Source organism: Poecilia reticulata, chromosome 13, assembly GCF_904066995.2.
Source record: "Poecilia reticulata chromosome 13, P_reticulata-male-v2, whole genome shotgun sequence".
Classification (NCBI taxonomy): Eukaryota; Metazoa; Chordata; class Actinopteri; order Cyprinodontiformes; family Poeciliidae; genus Poecilia; species Poecilia reticulata.
Genome location: NC_088842.1, coordinates 13,983,244 through 14,004,178, shown reverse-complemented (window position 1 = coordinate 14,004,178; position 20,935 = coordinate 13,983,244). Strand labels below are relative to the sequence as shown.

Below are 20,935 nucleotides of genomic sequence, written 5' to 3'. Positions count from 1 at the left end.
CGAACTTCTAATATTATGTAAAATGAACTCCCAAAAATCTTCTTGAAGCAATGACAACACAGGAAAAAAAACAGATTTTTCAATTAAGTTTCCAATTTAAAAAAGCTAGAAATACCCTAATGACTGTTTTAAAATTAGCTCATTTTTTACAACTTTGTGTTGTGAGATAATCTTTGCTGTAAAAATAAATTAGCCTGTTCTTCAGCACACAAACACCTGCATTTTTATCTGCATTTCTGCTGCTTGCAAACAAAATCCCCACCAGTCTCTCCGCTATGCCTGGAAAACACTTTAAATAAATGCACTAGTTTCCTTAAGCTTTAAAAATGTGTGATTAAGTCAGCGAACAGACGCGAGTCTCCTCTGATGTTGGCATCTTGTCTTCTGAATAATGCAGCACCACTTTTCAGCGGAAGGAGACGATTGTGTCTCTGCTGCTGTGACCACATGTGTTGTCCACCTGATCCGCCCTTCCTGCCCCAACAACAGCCGCTTCCATCAGCGGCGGTCTGGAAAACAATCTCACAGAGCAGCTAACGCGATCAGGGTCGGTTACAGGTCTGGCGTGCTTCCACGCGTGTTGGCACACAATAACCGGGCCGACAAAAATGTGTGGACTCAGGTGTAACTCGAGTTTCATCGGCAAACAAAGAGCCAGCAGGGGATTGGGGGGGTGGGGGGGGGGGGGGGGGCGCTGAGCGACGAGGCCGCTCTTACCATGATGAGGCCGGTGGTGATCGGGTCGTTGCAGCCGTGGCACAGCTCCCCGAACTTGGCCCAGTAATCCTTCTTGCAGTACAGCCGTCCATCTTTCTCGTAGTACCAGTGGGAAAGCGAGGCGCTGCACTCGCAACACCTGAGAAATGGAAACGGACACGTTTAGCAGAATTATTTAGCAGAGATGCACCAGTTAAGCTTTTACTGGCCAGTAATGATTTCATGTTTTGTTTGAGATCTGATTAAATGGAAGAATTGCAGGATTATTCTTATTTACTGAACAAAGCGTGTGCCATTAACTTTAACCTAATTTTTCTTAAACTGAAAAACGTATGCTTTTAGAAACAATTATGAGCTTTTTTTAAATGAGGTGATCAGTTTTGAACTAAAGTCGATTCATTGGCGCATCTGTTTCAACTCCCCAAATAAACGTAGAACGTAAACAAACCACAGGAAAATTGCATATTGTCATTTAATCCATATCTTATTCATAATAATTAATAAGTAACAGTCTTGCTAATCTTTCTCAACAATGTTTTCTTTTAATTTGACCAACATGTTCTTTGTGAAAGGAAGGATGAATAATGAATCATTTACAGAGACCCTAGCAAACTCTTGTCTTGAATCTCCTAAACAATTTATGGAGGAAGCTATAAATTAGGGTGATGGCAAGGAGGCTTTCCATCCTTAACGACTTTGATCTCATTGCAAAAGATGACTTGTTAGATTGACAGTGGAAATATACAGAAAATTTGTCATGAATGCTAGGAAAAATTGCCTCATTGTTTCCAGTAAATATTGAGAAAGAGTGGACAAATGAGTAGATGATATCTTAAGAAGAAAATACATCTTTTGTACATTATTTTAATCTCCTTTGGCAGATAAGCGTCTCATTTCTGATTGGAAGACTTCTTGGTAGAATGAAAATTGCTTTAATCTAAATCTGGCAGAGGTATGAATAATTTTGGGCTCAACTGCAAATCACATCGGAAACGCGGCGTCTCTGGCGCGTCCAGAAAGCTGTGGGGCCAAAATTAATTGAATTGTACATCTTTCAAAGCAAAGCACCAAGTTCTTGCAGCATGAAAACAACTTTTTCAGTAACTTTTGATTGATGGACCACCTTGAAGCATTTTACTAGCGAGTCGTCTCCAACCAGAGTGAATTTATGGAAGACTGCAGCTGTATGTCAAGACAGATATATGTCTAGAAACAAAATAATGTCCTGTAGAAACTCTTGTTAGGTCAAAATCCATGTTGTCATGGAAACCGACATTGTAGCATGCTATTGGTTAATGAGTTAAAATGGAGAAGTAATCACAAATCACACAAATTCAAAAAAATACTGACGAAACATACTTTATCAGAGTTTCTTTAAGTAAAAACATGCAGTTGATTTTAGTACCAAGCATCAGATTTGGATTGGTGTCAGCAAACGCCATTTTAACCGACTCAGATCAGTAAAAACGATGATAAAAAAAAAAAGAAAAAAAAAGTCCTGATTGGTACTTTCTCAACACTGACACAGGAAAGAAAGTGGTGCATTAGTATTCTTCCTCCATCAGCGGTTCAGGCAGCAAACCCTGTAATAAGTCATTATTGTGTTGATTGAACATAACATTGTGCTGAACCCGGCAGGCTGCACTTTCACCCTCCTAACGATCTCCTCCAGAGCCACAAATTACAGTTTTCATGGCGGCTGCGAGTTCCTCGGCGAACCCAACAGTTACATGTGATGACACACGAAAACACACAGCAGCGCCTGCTCATCAGGCAAAACAGAGTGACGTCAAAAGACAAGATAAACCTGCAGCTGAGCACGCTGCTTCGATCAACCGGTCGCTGGACGCTGTTGACCGACAGTGAGAAGGACGTTCAGAAAGAAACAGCAACCTGTTGACGGCTCCAGGAAGAATCAATACGCTTCAAGTAAACACCTGACAAACATCTACAAACGATTCTGCTAAAAATAAAAATGTGCCATGTGAACCAAAATCAGGCCAAATAATCTACAACACTCTGAAACTGGGGACTGAATCTGACACCTGTGTAGATCCATATCTTTACCGTAATCCAAACAGAAACTGGTCAGGGAGCCTGATAGATATCGGACTTAGCATGGCTGTTTACACTCAGAGAGAGGCTGATAAACACAGAGCTGGAGAATAAACACCCTCCCCTCCGAATTCAAGATCATGCTGCAGATACCAGGACCCAGTTTGATGGAGGTTTGAAAATCTAAATAAATACAGATGAATGAAAGTTCACCTTTCCTGATTATCTCATATGATGCAGGAGCTTCAGGTAAATCGCGATTCACAGGAAAAGACGGACGAGCCAGGAAAAAATGTGTATATGCACATATGTCCAAACAAATTTGATTTATAATGTGTGCTAATCCCTTCGACGTACACAGTCATGCCTTTGTGAGCACAGGAAAGGCTGATGTGTCTGAAAGCTTGTGAGTGCTTGTTTGGTAATCTGACTAAATCTCTGCGTCTAACGTCCATGACTGAGTGAGCGTCTCCACTCCCGTTCCAGAGGAGTTTCCCTCCCGCCGTCTGGACTCGTTTTCACTCAGCGCTGCTTTAAGCAGTCTATAAACTGGAGGGGACATATCTTCAAATGCAGCACAAATCGCTTTGTCCAGCTGTTCGATGCCAAACCAAGGTTTCCCACATTGGTTGGGTGCTAGGGCAGTCATTCATCCAGCGGCCCGTTGTGTTTTTGAGTTAAAAAATCTTTAAAGTTGACAGGAGATTTGAAAATACCACTTGATAATTATGAGTTACTGACAGAGTGAAAGATTAACACCTGAACACCAACTATAAAGTCTTAAAAGATGCAAACATTTTAAAAAGAGTTTAAAAAATAAGCAATGCTAAGCCTGGTGGGGGCACAAGTAAAGCCTGGTGGCCCGCCAGGCTTATAATACACCAAGTGAAACCCTCCAAACTGTTTACTCTGACTATAATGAACATGCATGAGTGGCATTGCTTATAGCTTCAAGATGACGCCATGTTGTTTGACAGATGTGTCTGTCAAACAATCAGAAGACACGAGTTTCATGAAAAGCGTTTTTTGTTTCTTTTCTTTTTTTACGCCTTAGCTTCACTGTTAGGTTTTACACTTGACTTTTCTAGGAAACCAGTTCCATGCAGCCATCCTCTGCCACTATAAATAATGCAGACGGTCCAGGACCCCTGTGAACAAAGCACAAATCCTGAAAAGCTTTCTGGAAAATACCGAGAGTTGCATTTAATCATCTGAGTCAGAAACAAATAAAAAAAAATATCTAAACATCGATTATACATTTGCTTTAGTGGCAATAAAATAAAGGCCATCCCCTGGAGAAAAAGGTTGAGTTCATTTGTAAATGTTTTATGGGACTATTTATTAGTCCAATTGACTGATCAATATCAAAATTAGTTGTGCAAACCTCTGTAGTACAATCTTCCTCCTGTGATTTAAATTTAATACAGCTCTCTGCAGTTGTGTAGCATTTTGCAAAAATACTTAATATTCCTCTTGTTTTTTACATTTTGATGTTTTATTGGGATTTTAACCGACAGATAGTACTAAAATGTGAAGCGTAAGGTGAATAAAGCTTCATTTTAAAGACTATTTTCTTTCATAAAATGTGAAACGGGCTTCAAGTCCAAGTCAAGTCTCAAGTCTGTAACCACTGATATAAACTTTAGTCATCAAATCAACAACATCTAGTTTGCATACAGCTAAAATAAACAAATTCATTTTAACGACTCATAACCCATGAATCACACCAGCTAATAATCAAGTAAAACATGAAGTCTGTAGACTTTAATTCATGACAAAAATGTGAAAATCAGAAAACCTTTTAAAATTTGCTCCACAAATATAAACTACTTGGTGTTGACCTATAAAGCAGCAATAGCACACATTGACATTTTTGGTTGAAATGTTAAAAATCAGAAAAAGTTAAAGGTATAAAGAATTATTTTTGAGGCCACTGTAGCTGCTTTTAATAATTTCTTTAGCCATTCTTTTATTTTTTTTTACTGACATAAAGCTCTGGTTTCGCGTATTATCCTAAAACCAGCAGCTCAAAATGACTCTTCTCAAGGTCTTGGATACTGTGAGCTGCACAGAGGCACATAGTGACCTTGAAGCACTCACACACACACACACACACACACACACACACACACACACACACACACACACACACACACACACACACACACACACACACACACACACACACACACACACACACACACACACACACACACACACACACACACAAGCTATTTATTTATTAGACAGATCCAGACAGCATCTCCCCAGTGTGGATGCAGAGCTGTGCTGCAGCTCAGCAGTTTGTTGCTCCAGTATGCAGAGTGTTGGAGCAAACCGGGGGGCAGGGGAGCCTGGAAGTGGGTCAAACCCTCCAGAAGACGTCTGCAGCTACTCAGCTGTCTTCACCCTCCGCCGCTCGATAACTGCAAAGTGCTGCTGATGCAGAAGTCGTACCTGGGTGTGATGCCGACGCTCACTAAGCCCTGGGGGGGATTTTAATGCTCTAAGGTTGAGGTGCCTCATGGAGATTTCTCTCAGATCACAGCTAACCGGCAGCAGAGTTTCAGAAACATGACTGAATGCAGAGAGGCTGGATTCTTGCCTTCGGGATAAGAATCTTCTCTAAAAGGAGAAGCGGAAAACCTGCAAAGCAGAGCTACAACTTAAAGCTTTAATACCTTTTTAAAAATAGCGGTGTTAGTAATAGAGTGTTAATTGTGCGTTTTTGGCGGCTCGGTGTATTTTTGGTTGAATGCGGTCGCCTGTGTGCTGGCACTGACACATGATAAGAGGATTAGCAGAGTGAAAAAGCTTCTTCATACTCTGATATGCTGCAACACATTTAGACAGCGACAGCTTGGCGTTTTTTTTTTTACATTTTGCTAAGCTGCAACACCTTCCTGCAGCAAAAAAAATTTCTGTGGAGAGAAAGTAGAGATTTTCTGAAATGGAGCCCAAGTAAAAAATTAAAAAAAAAAAATATATATATATATATGGATAACGATATGAAAACTTCAAAGACAAAGAAATAAAAGCAGACATAAAAGCAAACTCAACAAGCTTTTCTGGATCCCAGAGGGGACGAAGCAGCCAATAGCAGAAGGAGCTGAGATTAGGAGAGGAGAGTTAGTAAATCTGAAACCGTCCCCCCTCCAGTTAAAATCCCTGATGGAATTAGCTTGACGTGTCGAAGGCGGTAATAAATTCCTCTTCCCGGCTGAGAGGAGGCGGCCATGTTGACAGAAGCCCCCTCGCCGACCTCCAACTGGACCCACAACAATCTGGTTAATGTTCGGCACTGTCACGTTTATTTGCACTCCGTCTGTAATCTGTCAGGTCTGGTTTCCAGACCTGAGATAACTCTGAGTGGGTGATGAGAGGAACAACATGGTGGGGAAGGAAAAACGGGGGAAAAACAGAGTGTTTTAGTGCGGTGTGTGTGTGAGCCAAAAGCCCTGTTAGTCTAATAGCTGTCCACAATTCACCGCATCCATTTAATCTGTCCTGCATGCAAATTACACATCCAAGTTTCCACAGTTTTCCTTTGTCGTTGTTGTTAAAGACTAAAGGGGGAGTTCTGTGGAGTAAAATCTTAAAAATAATGACTGTATTGCATTATTTTACAATATTTGGAAACGCCATAAAAAGCGACGTTGACTTCTTTTTAATAAGTTTAAACTGTTAAGTTTCAGATCGAAGGATATACATATCTGCTTTGTAGTTGTAATATTTTCCCTGCAGATTCAGTCTTAAACCCGACTAATGTATAATAAACAAATGCTTTCTTCTCAAAACATAACCTTAACCAAATTTGTCAAAGTGTTAGTTGTTTTCCAGCTTGACTGGCTCTGATCCAGCCAGTTGGTTGGAAACTCAAGAATATTTACTTTTTCTCATAACTAAATCCATCTAGCTAAATGTTTCCAGGCTTCAGTGTGAATGTTGTTACTCAGCAGTAAAATCTCAAGTGTTGGCGTAGGGAAGCGTCGAGATGCAAAACTTATTTCAAACCAAACTGAGACTTCATTTGAGCTGCCATACAACGAGAGAGAGCGCTTTCAGTAGATAACAGGAAGGCAAAGTAGCTCGATTTTATGCCCGTAAGCTTTTCATTCCTTTTTTTCATGGAGATCATTGGATTTAGAAATGCGTAAAAACATTTTTTTCCTCAGTAAGGTAAGGAACCATCTTCTCCAGGGAAATCTTAGAGACTGATGTTGAATGCTAACCAAACTAGCCACGTTAAATGCTCTCAAAATGTCAACTTTAATCATTTTTAATAGACGACGCTATTTACAATGACTGCTCTCTAACACGATATAAATTACTGACTAAATTGTGTTGTGAAGGATAGAAAATATTTGTAATGTTCTTTTTTTATTTATTTTGTAGTTCTTAATGAGAAATTAAACTTGGCTAAAGATCAGTGGCAAAGGTCAAAACTTTGCAAAAATGTATTTAATAATTGCCATTATTAAATCCATTTACCCACAGAGTATCTTTAGCCTGATGACATAAGGTTAGAAAATCTTAGAAACAATTAAACGGCTTAGATCTTTACAGAGTAAAACCCAAACATAACAAGTATTTCTAGGCTGATAATACGACTTTATTTCAAAGTGAAAACCTTCATGGATCAGAAATGGATACAACCCTGTTATAACTGGAGCAAATACTGGTTCCAGTACATTTATTTTTATTCAAATATATATTTAACAACGTTTTGCAAATCAACTTTCATATTCAGCTCATGAAAAGTTTTATTTAAGAGTTAAAAATTGATTGAAAAAACTAAAACGATCATCTGGATGCATGAAAAATAACTCTCCCTGATGTACCGCTTCATGCGATTACATAAAATGTTCAGTGTGTTAATTAAACACAGTCGTACTGTAAAAATGCATATATGAGTGAGAGCGTTTCTATTCGCGTCTCTTTTAACAAGGCCGTTTTATCGATTTACCCTGTGAAAGTCTGACCAGGGTCAATACCAGACATGATTACTTTGTTCCAGTTGATATAAATAAACTGTGTGAACAACTGAGTGGAGGTAAATCATCCGTCACACATAAAAACAACCCGACAACACAGTAACTTGTGAATTTTTTCCCTCACATTAGTTTTATTTTCAAAACAGTATTTGAGGATCTTTGGAGAAGACTACTACTGCTTGCAATTCATAAATCATGATTTCAGGATTTATATGTGATGCTTATGAAAAACAAACCAGACTTAAAGCCCCTGTTTCTGTTTTCACTGTTATTTCTACCTGATTTCTTTCTTTAACAACAAAGGTTAAAGAAATTCACAGTTGTTATTGCAACAAAATAACAACAAAATTCAACATCAGCCATGGTTCTAACATTTAACATTGAGATAAAAATGCATCCAATCAAACTCCCCTTATCTTTTCTTTTACAGCACATTGTATCTGTTCAGAGGATGCCAGGAAATGATGATATTTTTAGCAACAGGGTCATCAGGTCCAATTTCAGTACCGATGCAAAGATTCAAACTTTGACTGATTTGAATCTGAAAGTTTGAGCTAAAAAGTTCAACCCTAACAAAATATGAATACGGCCATTTTATGAAATGTAAATTTTATTAAATGGTGTAATAAAATGTAAACACAGCTGAGGCCAAAGCCATCCGTGTCGTTGGCAGATTCAGACTGAAGATGTGTTATAACTGAGCCAGAGCGTTTTCATTGGATAGGAAATAAGAGGAATGTCTGAAAAAATAAAACAATTTAAGAACATTTTTAAAACAAACACTTTTACTTACATTTTATAAAAATAAAATCATCTTCAACGTTGGAAGACCTTCATGTTTTCATCCAATTCTTTAGCTCTCTCCACATGTTCTGAATCAGGACTCAGTCAAAATTACCGTTTTGGTGAAATAAAGTGATTACTTCAAACACAGGGTATGAGTAAAACTGTTCAGGTGCCTTTATGATCTTTTAACTACAAATGCACCTGAACATAAGGACGATAGTTGTAACAGTAAGGTTGACATGTTGCTGACAGCGTCCCGTCCTCTGATGGTCATTCCAGCAGGAAAACACACCAAGTCAGAGCTCAAATCATCCCAAACGGGTCACCAGTTTGATCTCCAAAGTCACCAGATCTCTAGGTAACGGAGAACCTTTGGCATGTGGTGGAATGACAGATGTGGATTTTCAGCCTAAAACTGTTTGATGGACCAAAAGTTTAAAATACATCTTGTTGAATTCAATTGAAGCACCTCTGAAGGGGGAATCTGATATGATCCAAAGTTTACGTCATAAAGTGGCTGAGATACGGGTGTTTTGGTATCTTGTCTGGATCTGATTGGTAGCGATAAAACCGAGATCAGAACATTTCAGTCAAAAGCTTAAGGCAGCAAAACGCATGAAGATATCCAACAGGGTCTGACGTAACTGTGACTGTGAAACTCAACGCCTCGCAACAAGAAAAACAGTTTGGTCCGACTCCCACACACACCAACCACACTCCCTGACCATCATCTACTGGTCAGCATTTATAATGTGTGACTGTGTGTGGATTTAAAGCCACAGGCCACTGAACAGCGCAGAAGGTGAGGCGGCTACAGGAAGCAGAAGGGCTCAAAAGGAAGCGGTGTAACGCGCAGAGCCGAAAGATTTACGAGGAGCCAAACCCGTCTACCTAAGACACACACCCACAGAGGTGCACATACGCTGCTCTTCATGAAATATTAAACGTGCCTTCATCTCCTTCACGCTCAGGAGGACAATCATCGTCCGTATCTCTGCCGAGGCAGCAGAAAAGCTCTGAGTAGATATGATCAATAAGCGGATACTCCGATCTGCTCCATTAAAAACAAGAAAGATCAGGCGGTCAGCATCAGGCGTGGGGATCTGATGGAGATGAGAGTGTCTACAGCCAAGATGGAGTCCTCACTGATGAAGACAAAACACACACACACACTGGGGGTGAAAGTCAACCAGAGGAAATGTCAGTCTGTCTGGGGGTCGATCCCAGTCAGACGAGACATAAACAGACGGGGATTTCTGGTCTAGAGCCAAACTCTGTCCACTGATGAAATGAAGAAAAAACCTCCCAACTGTCTCAGGTAAAAGTTTTCACCGTCATCCAGGTATTTAATCCTCCTCATCATCATCAGCCAAAATGATTAGCCTCTGATGACAGTCTTACCAGAGTTAAATGGGTTTGAGTTAGTAAGCTTTGACTAATTACCGTTCCCTGCAGACACATTCAATTCCCACACTCCCTCCCTACACTTCATCAACCCCTCATCTTCCCCTCCGCCTCCTTCGCCATGGTAACCCAGGATGCCATGGCGATGATGTCAGCCTCAAACGCATAAAAACACTCGACATTACCTCATCTCCTTCTGATAAGCCTCACTCTGTGTCTAATGGGCGGCTTCAGACTCATTCAGGAAGTCCCACAGCCAATCAGATCTCATTCTGATGTTCTCACCTTCAACTCAGCAGCATTTACTCTGACGTGTGTTTAACATCTTTCAGTCTTGAACGGAGCGGAGACGGGCCATGCATTTAAAAACAGCCGGCTGAACAGACCGTCTCTTTATCCGAGTGCCTGTTCTTTATTCAGGCAGCAAACAGGAGTCCTAGCAGCCGGCGAGTGAGTGAAGAGCACGCCAGCGCTTTTCTTTGTGTCTGCTGAGCTTCCCCGGCCGTCAGCACGGTCAGTCTCTCTCCTTCCAGAGCGGATGAATAATAAAAGGTCTTTGGGAGCCACAATGAGTGTCGATTCAGCTCCAGGCGGGGATTCAGGCAAAAAGGCAACAAAACAAAGCCGTTTACTGATTTATATTGTTTTGGTTTTTAATGCACTCTTTTTATGTTTTCTGCTAAAGTTTCATTTTACTTTTACAATTGAGCAGGTGTGAGACTCTCAACATGTTGTCCTTTTAGTTGCTGCATAAAACAAAACCTGAAGACAATCGTGTCTCAGATGTAACTCTAAGTTATTGTAAGAAGTTCAGACAGATTTAACCGGATTTATCCCGACAGTAACACCTTGGTGGTAAAGCCAAACTCAGCCGACTAATCAGGCACTAGAGATAACGCTGCGTGATTTTAAACCGTTCATGAAGTGAAACTCAGCATGAACGATTAAGGTCAAAAGTGACAAAGGTACAAAAAAATAAAATAAATTAGCTCTTTAATCTTCTGTTTTGAAGTTACATTGAGGATTTAGGAGTCTGGACTCTATCGGGTCACAGTGCAACAAAAATGTAATTTTCAGAGTGTGATTAAAGTGTAGAGCTGAGAGCCGAAGGTTAGAGCTGACTGAAAGGCGATTAATCAAAATATTCCACCGAAGAGGAAGGATGTCTCCTCCTCTCAGAGAACGGCATCGGCTTGAACGAACTCAAGGTGATGGAGGAGAATCAGAGAGTTTAATCCATTGGGAAAATACTGATAAATGCATGAAATCGAGGGACAAAAGTGACAAAATTTACAGAAACAGGAAACAGATAGTTAAATGGGACTTCAACAAAATACAGCATTCAGTTATTTTAGAAAATCCCAAATATAAATTAGCTTTGTTTTGAAGTCTCTTAATCTCTGGACGTATTACTGCATTTCTCTAACAATGACTATACTGTCCAGATGAATCTCAGCTCCTCTGTGTCACATCCTATTTACTCCCCAAGGAAGAAAAGTTTCAAATGAAAAGTTCCTAGAGTGTAAAATAAATCTGAATAAAGATGAGTGCCAATAGTGACTTTCTGAAAACAATTATTTCTGAACATTTTTCTCCACTGATTAAATCTACTCAAACTAAAAGGTGGATTTTTCTATTTTTCTGTGCGACTTTAAGGTGCCACAGCAAAAGATTAATGTCTGGAGGTTTCATGCATCGACAGCAGGGATTAAGTAAAAATGGAGGAAACTTTGCAATTCAGAAATGGAAAATTAAAGGAAGCAATGTACACACACAAGCAAAAAGGTGAAATAAAAACAGGAAAAAATAAAGCAGATTGCTCTTTCTCAGCAATCTGCTTGATTGCTGAAAAGTCAAGCAGATTTTTCTGCTTGATTTATGACAATAACTACAATAAATTGTATTGTCATAAATACAATTTCTGTCATAAATTACATTTATGACAGAAATTACAATTATAAAAAAATATTTATTTGTGATTTTGGCGCAAAATGAGCAGAAAATGTGAAAGGAAATCAATGAAAAAGAAGTAATACTTCTATTGTTTATTTTCCTAAGATCATTTCAAACATGGATGTTTAACTTTCACAGCTGGTTCTGCTAGAAAAGTTGTATTTTTGTGTTGTGGCTTTAGTTTTGATTCTCATTTCCAGGTTCTGCTCTCCAAAAGTTTCTGAAAATAAAATGTCGCACAAAAGTTTTTTTTTGGCAAACATCTCATGAATCGAACAAGATAAAACACCCATAGCAAAAAAAACAAGCTTCCTCTCTGACAATCTGGGTTATCATGATGACACAAACGGATCCGAAACAGTCTGGTGAAGGCGAAGCGGCTCGCTCACAATGACAGAGATGAAACATGAGATGTGAGTCACATGTTTTAGCGACGGGCTTTTATTCAATGTTGCACTGGCAAAACAAAATAGGGAAGCCAAAACCAATTTGGGGTTTTTGCATCCCGAGTTAAAAGACGTGTGACGGAGGCGGCGGATCGATGTGCGTTCTGGGTTTTGGGGAAGTAAGACGAAGCACAGAGAGAAATGAGCAAATCTCAGCCACTACACGCTTCTGGAAAAGTCTAAAAATAATGATGAAAATGAAATGAAATAAAATAAAATACTGATTGGGTTCAATTCAATTTTGCCAGTTTCAGAGTTTCAAATTATAACAGGAAGTGAAAAGCATGTATTTTCTGCTTTCCTATAAAAGTTAATCAAGCTTCTTCAGGTGCAAACTCTCGTTTAGAGAAAGAAAGATAGAACTTTTCCATGTTTAGTTTGGTTAATATGACATATCTGTTAAAGTTAAGGAAAGGCCAGAAACTCTAAATGTAATTAATGTTGGTCAATGCTCATCTTACCTGTAATCTGACACCTCAATCTAGCATTTTGACACTTTTATGGCTAAAATAAGAGCAAAATTTCAACCACACAGAAAATGTAAGTTTGTGCTGGATCAAAATAACCAACTACACACAAACAGGATATTTTACGGCAGATTTGTTTATTTAACAGCTAAAGTTAAAGTCTCAAAGTCTGATAGAGACGTTGAGACTGAAAACGTGAACCAGATCAGCCCGAGTTGAGTTTAAGTTCAGCCTTCAGGTTAAAAGTCAACAAACACACAGAGAGACTTGGTGCTTACAGGATCAGCTGCTTCCCTCTGCGCCGGCTCTCTGCTGACGCGCCGCTCCGCGGAGCGAAGCTCTTGTTTTGACAGTTCGAAGAGAGACTCATGTCAGCAGCTCTGATGTTCAGCTATTGCAGCCTGGCTGTCAGAAGCATCAGTGTCCCCGTCTCTCTCTTTATGCCCAGTCCCTCCCTTCCTCTACTTCCTCTCTCAGTGCAGCTAAATCGAAAGAGAACGAGGGGTGGGGAGTGTATGAGGGAAGGTCACGTTTTTTTTTTTTTTTTTGTTTGTTTTGTTTTAAATCTGCCGTTTCCCATCCTCTGACCCTGTGACGGTTCAGGATTCACCCGCCCGAGCTCACTTGGTCTCCTTCCTAATCACGTCGAGGACTCGGCCCATTTCCTGGACGTGTCGATTTGTCCTGGCAGCACAAATCAAATTTCCCAGCTCTCCATCATCTGTTAAAGCCGCCCACCTCTCCCTGGATAATCAGACATGGCAGCCTCCTTGCAGGGGAGCAAGGCTTTCTGAAAGATGAGGGGAAGTGAGGCAGCAGATTTCCTTTCTCACACATGGTGAAGTGTCACCTTAATGAAATCTCAACAGCCACAAATAGAGATGCGAAAGCGTTGATGGAGCTTTACTTCTTTATGTTTTTCACTTTCCAATCAAAAGTTCAACAACGTCTTGCCATGCATAATTGTAATCAACTGAAGGAGTCTGATGCATCTGTTTGCTCCCTCGTCTTTGCACAACGGCTCAAGCTCAGTCAGATGGAAGGAGGGAATCTGTGAGCATCAGTTTTCAAGCCACAGATTCTAAATTGGTGTCAGGTTTGGACTTTGACTAGTCCGATCTAAGACTAATAAGCTTTGATCAAAGCCACTCCTCTGTAGTTCTGAAAGAACAGCTGGTTAATTACACACAGCTGAACTTTATTTCTTAAATATGTGATTCTGAATGCAATTAGCAATTTTTAAAACGTCAAAAATCAAATGCAGGGTTTGAGACGTATGCTTTGCTGAGGATAATCGTGTAATTTTTTTTATGTTCTATTGGATTCAAAATTTAAAACTTGCATTAAAAACTTGCAGAAATTTAGTTTTTTGTTTGTTTTTGCGTATTAACACAAGCTAGGGAGTATTTATTATAGTCTTTTTAAGAAAATAGTAAACTGCTATCGGCCAGTAAAAGCCTAATTGGTGCATCTCTACTTGAAGACTTTTGAAGTTTTTAAGGATGAACAGCAGCTTCGCAGTCCGGCACCACAGACCGGATCGGAGATTTTAAAATATGAAGCCATTAAACGCAAGCAAAGATATTAAATATCAGTATCGGTACATATTTATTTATATTTTAGTTTCTGAATTTTCTGTTTAGAAACCAATCCAAGTTGCTGAACACAAGCTTCCCTTTGTTTCTGTTGCTGCTGTCATTACGATACGCTGCATCAAGACGAATCTTTCAACTCAATGCATTATTCATCACATGATTCGTCTCCTTCAGACTCTGTTGCCAGGCAGAGTTTTCCTGCAGATGCTGAGTCACTGCAGCTCTTTATGATGTCCGTCAGAAAATCCAACTAAGACTCGTTTCTCCCAAGAAGCAAACACATCTGCACGCTTTTCCTCTGCAAGGAAAACATGCTGCACGACTCAGGACAGCAGATCCGGTGTCAGTCTGTCCTTGGGGACAAACCGGCCTTGTCCAAACATTTACTAGAAGAGCTCACACTGAGTATTTACAAGGAATGTGGGAACAAAAAGGCTGTTATTTAAAGTGCAAAGTAAGCAGCAGACTGTGGGGTGACGAACAGGGCAGCAACTACAGCAGGTGTAGTTTTGTAGTTGGAGAAGATGGAGGGCTGCCGAGTGCTGCAGGGACACTGCAGCACTCTGCTTCTGCTTTTACAAGCAGGCAAAAAAATAAACTTTATTAACAAAAAAAAAAGCCTTATTTACTGATGCACATTTCTGATGCTTTTTACGAGAAGCCTGCAAACCAGAATAGGTTTTAATATTTTTCTAGTTATTGATTTATGTTGCAATATTCATCAGAATAACTTTAGAAAACATAATGACTATTTTTGTATTAGAGGTTTTTCATCTCTAATAATCAGTGGAATAAATAAATACATGTAATGTTTCAAACTGTCTTATAAAATATTCGTCAGGCGTTTATTCAACTTAAATCTCCTGGAAAACATCTCAGAGGTAAAGAAAAGCTGCCACATCCTAAATTCCCTAAACTGTAAAAAATTATAAACCTCTTCAAAATGGGGTTTGCCAAAGACAAAGAAGGTAAATTACATCCTGTGTTGATGTTAGTAGAAGCTCTTCATGCTGCAGCACAAACAATAAATAATAATACTGCCTCTGAAGAGACAGTAAACACGAGCAGATGACATTACACTGCAGGATGCTGTGATGGAAGCAGAGCCCAATGGAGAGAGATTTCTAAAGACTCAAAAATCCAAAAACTTTGAACCACTATTTTTGTGAGCTTTGATACAATCTGGATTCAGGATCCATTTGCATTCAGACTGAATCGTTTTGTCTGGTCCCGTTCGTTGCTGCGCTCATCTCTCATAAAAAGCAGCGCTGCAGTTTCTGTCGCAGCGGCCGGCTTCACTGCCGATGCGAGTCAAACGTCTCCTCAGAGACGGAAGCGCAACAAAGCAGGAATACGTTACAATCAATAGCTTTCACTTACTGATGGAAGAAGACCTTCTTCAGGCTGGTCATAAGGAGATGCATCTCAAATATAACAACAGTTTGCTTTGGTGGCTTGGGAAAAAAGCAAACTTTGAAATATGCAACAGAAAGCAAACAGAAAGCAGAAAAAAGGGAACATATTTAGCAGCAGGAGCTCGGCTCCATTTTCCCACGAAGCCTGACCAACACTGAGGCTATTTTAAGAGGAACGTTTTCTATTTTTCCACCCAGGGGGACGGTTCTCTGGGTACTTACAACCACCCCCATCTCTAATCTCGCTTTCTTTGTTGCTTAACCCAAATATGATTGAATCTAAACAGCATATCTGCCAGTGAAGTTACCTGAACCTGCCCTCTTTCCAGCATCCAGTCATGCGATCCTTAGAGAAATATCTTTAGTTTTTCCAGAGAAAGGAACTTTCCTCTGCGTTGTGTCATAGCATGTCACACTAAGAGGCCAGAGGTTCAGTCTGATATCCGACACCTCAAAGGAGAGACGCTGAACGGAGCTGGGAAAAGCTTCTGACTGACGCTACAATTACAAAGAAATGCAGAGAAGTGTGTTTACTGTCCAACTTAAATATTCAAATGAAAACTTGCAAAAATGTTTTGCATGAATGCATAGAGACGAGCACCAAGCCATCATCCACATGGGTCTGGATGTGCCACACACACACAGAGCACAAAGCCTTTAAAGACTCTGACCTCTGCACGGATGCCCTCCTCAGGTTTCCCATTCAAACTTCCGCTGGGAGGAAATCATTAATGGCACATCGAGCTGCCAGTTTTCCACCCGGCGGCAGCAGCCACCATGCCGATGATCAATCGGCTCAGATGAGCCCGGTTAAACCGGCACAGACGTGCATCAGGCATTAAGCAAATCAATGAAAAGCAGCATGGGAGACAGGAAGCGTGGTGAGGAGTCAGGAAGCTGCTGCAGCTCCACTGGAACATCTAGTGGCAGACGACAATAACATCGAAAAAAGGAAAAGGTTTAAGTTAAACTCAAGGCTCCAGCACTGAGAACAAGTTTTCTGTCTTAATACGAGTTTTCAGCTGCTCTTTTTAAGGTAAACGTCTTGTACAAGTTTTACACATCATTTCTGGGTCAAACATGCATAAAAAACTAGATATTCAATCTAGAAGCTAATTATAATCTCTGAATCTGATCCAACCTTCATGTTGGTCAATGACCAAAAGATTTGTCAAAAAGATTTATGAGAAAATTACCAGTTTTCCTACAAGATATCCTACCTTACCTTAGATTTATTTGAGAAATGTGTGATCACTATCACTGGTTTCAAAACTCACCGAATAACTTAAAGGAAAATAACAAATCTTTGCACGTTAAAATCGCATCTTGTTGTGCAAAAACGTTTTAAATTGTCTGAACATTTATCAACTTCCAAATTTTTCCACTTAAATGAGATCATGCAAGTGTGAGACTTCCAGACAGATGGTGGCGCCAAAACACACAGATAAATATATTTTAAAAAAACACCAGTGAGGAGAGATGAGCCGTTTTCTCAGCAGCAAAAATAATTTATCCCTCAGGAAGAACAAGTGTACAAAAGCTGCATCGATATTCTGGTAAGAAACTCTTTCACTCATCTTTTTTGGTTCTTTTCTTCTTCTGTACAGACACATAAATCAGTGCATTATATCACCCCATCTGGCTGAGCTGAAAAGAGTTTTACTAAGAGATGCAAATTCCAACAACGTCCCAACAGCTTGCACAAAAAGTTAAGCCCTTAAAAGTTAAGCCGTGCAAACAAGATCAGCTGTTCAAATAAAGTGGGGCTGAAATCATCAACTGTAATTATCAGGATAAAATGATTATTAAAATATTTGTCAACTAATTTAGTCAATTTGATTAATTGTTAGCTGCAGTGTACAGATTCAAAAGGCCATTTGTTCAAAGAACAACCTGAGAGCAGCAATTAAGACAAAACTGCACTATATACATATGTAAAACTGCTACTAATCACTTTTTGCTACCATATTGCCCTTTGCGCAGTAAAATATTTACTTATTTCCTCATTTAAAAAAGGAATTAAATTATTTTGTTGTTTTTTTTGCATCTTTTGATGTATTTCTATGATATAAAAAAGGCCGATGTGGTTAAATGAAAAATCTGCAGAATGTGCCTTTTTTTTTTTATCTGATCAATTGATTAACCATCAGAAAAGTTGATTGCTAAAATAATTGTTAACCCCAAAATAAACACTGAAAACGAATTTTATCCCAGAGGTTTTTGTTCGTTTTGTTTTGCTGTGTGGCTTCTGAATAATTTAAGACAACACTGAGGCTCTGAAGAAAGTGAAAAACGGCACACATTAGCAAAATGGCGTGTAGATTTCACAGACAGATGGATATGAATATAAAGGTGATTGTGTGGAAAGTGAAATCTACAATCTGTTGGATAAAGTATTAGATTTACTCTCTGCAGGACAGTAGTGACAACATGACCAAAAGACAAACTCCACCTCTACGTCATCTACATCACATGTGTCAAACTCGAGGCCCACGGACCAAATCCGGCCCGCCAAAGCTTTTTATGTGGCCCTCTAGATTCTAGACCAGTGGTTCTTAACCTGGAATAAGAAGGGTTCGGTGAATGCGCATTTGCAACTGGGGGGTTCGGTACCTCAAAAAAGGTTAAGAACCACTGTTCTAGACTAACCACTAAGTGAGCTTAAATATGTTATCAATTAAAACAATGCAGTTTTTATCTGTTTACTGCCAAATTGTTTCAATCAGTCCCTCCCTCCAGTTTTTTGAAAATTATTGTGGAAATTCACACAAAAATCAACAAATCCTAGCACTTCTTTTTGCCCTGAGAGTTTATTGTAGATTTTTCTCAAAAATTGTCAAAACCGTTCCTACTTGTACGAAACAGCTGCCTCAGCCTTAATTGATGTCTATAATAACGATCTATTCAGCTGGTAATAAAAAGTCACATCTACAGTAGTAAATAAGCGCAAATATCGGAAATATTTCCAAATTAGCACCACAAAATCCTGGAGGGACTGAAAAGATGTCCAATAATACCATTTTAAGAATTCATTAATATTTTAACAATTTAACAGGTTTTATCAATACATTCTGGCACAACCGGCCCTTTAAGACCGTTCATGATCTTGATTTGGCCCAAAACAGAAATGAGTTTGACGTCCCTGGTTTAGACGGAGGGAACTCTGCTCAAATATAGTCAGGACTTGTTCAAACATCCCGTCAGTTTCCTGTGTGAACATGAAGGCCTGCTGCCGCTGCTGATATGACGGTGGATCGTTAGTGTGACTGACAGGAGCCGCAACGCAACATTCCTGCAAGCTGCACCGAGGCGTTCTCCGAACAAACAACCTCTAATCTGATCCTGTAGGTGAACAGTTATTATTTTCTTCTTTTTTTTTTTTAGAGAATTATATAAAAAATGATGTAGTTTGATTCAACTGCATTTTTTTTTTTAATATGTTAATTTGTCATGGCACTCATGGTTAGAATAGCAAAGCATAGTTAATTACATATATTAATTTTTTTCACTTTCCACTTTAATATTACCTTAGATTAGGGCCAATAGATGATTATGGAAGTAACATCAGAAGTTTAACATGGTAGATGTTATAGTAAAAAAGATGGCATTTTGGGTAATATCATTCAGCTAAACAAAAAGCTTAAAATCCTGAAGATTTAAAAACATAAAAAAAACAATGACCTGACAAACATCTGAAATTAGCAAAACTGATGTTCTGTCTCTAAAGAAGCACTCATGCCATCCATCAGTACCTTCTGAGTAATTTAGCCTAAAAAAAAAAAAAAAAGAAAAAAAAAAAAGAATATGAATACAAGTAAAACATCCATCCATCCATTTTCTTGCACCCTTGTCCCTTAATGGGGTCGGGAGGGTTGCTGGTGCCCATCTCCAGCTAACGTTTCGGGCGAGAGGTGGGGTCACCCTGGACAGGTCGCCAGTCTGTCGTAGGGCAACACAGAGACACACAGGACACACAACCATGCACACACACACTCATACCTAGGGGCAATTTGGAAAGGCCAATTAACCTGACAGTCATGTTTTTGGACTGTGGGAGGAAACCGGAGTACCCGGAGAGAACCCACGCATGCACAGGGAGAACATGCAAACTCCATGCAGAAAGACCCCAGGCCGGGAATCGAACCCAGAACCTTCTTGCTGCAAGGCAACAGCTCTAACAACTGCGCCACAAGTAAAACAAATTCTGATAAAAAAAGTCTCAGTCCAACAAATAGTAGGTTGTTGCTGGCATGTCACCAGAGCAACAGGAGCCGTCTGAGTATAATAAACCAGGCAGAAGCTGCTGCTATTGTCTCAGACATCCAAGCTGGACCTGTTCTCAGTACAGCATGCAAGTGAAAACACGTCCAATATCAGTCAGGAAGATAAGGCTGTTACAGCTGTTAACGAGACAGTTGCAGGTACTTCTGCACACCAGGTAGAAAACAAGCAGTCAAGATCATTCTGCAGAGTTTCAGCTGCAGCAGGACCTGAACCAGAGACGTTATGTTGACCGTGAACTGGCATCGCTGACCTAACCATTGAGAAATTAAAGAGACGTGGCTGAGCGAGCTGAAAAGCTATTACCAGGTTGTAAACATTTGCATATTCATCGTTTATGAAGAAAATGTGCCAAGTTGGAATTAAAGGCTTAAAGGCACGGAGGGATTACAGTCTAGGAAAAAAAAATGTAATCTATAGCTTTGAGGTATGACGAGATATTAATTGAGCTGTGCGTTTTATTTTTGATCTTCAGTCTTCTGGTGGGGGTGCAAACAAATGGCACAACAAGACACACACCTCGGATGTAAACTTTGACCTCACCAATTCAAGAACGAACAAATATCATTAAGTTATTCTGACCAAATGTTTATTCAAAGGCAGGATAGTGTAGGTCATAATCATTGCATTTTGTTTCACAAATTTAAATCCACGTTTTGATTAGTATTTCAAAATTTGAACGTGAATCCAGAGTTTTACTCACTAACGTCATTAAATGCTTGAGGTTTAAGGAGGGAAAAAGCAAATTTAAGGTTAATCTTCATTTGACCAGACCTCACTGCCCCAGAAAGCTTCCCATCCAATCCAAGCAGAGGAGTTCAT

General features: G+C 39.6%; 1 protein-coding gene across 2 annotated transcripts in view; it reads right to left on the bottom strand.

The window, feature by feature from the left end:
- Positions 1-20,935, bottom strand: part of limk1a (LIM domain kinase 1a) — a 50,323-nt gene that overhangs the window by 24,753 nt on the left and 4,635 nt on the right. Inside the window, exons 1-2 of one of the 2 annotated variants that reach the window (XM_081615108.1) lie at positions 13,101-13,236; positions 718-856 (exon numbers count right to left, since the gene is read on the bottom strand). In XM_081615108.1, coding sequence (XP_081471234.1) covers positions 718-856; positions 13,101-13,192 — 231 coding nt within the window. In that variant the 5' untranslated portion in view covers positions 13,193-13,236. Of the gene's footprint in view, positions 1-717; positions 857-13,100; positions 13,237-20,935 lie in introns of those variants that run through there. The other variant, XM_008425620.3, reaches the window with a different exon arrangement.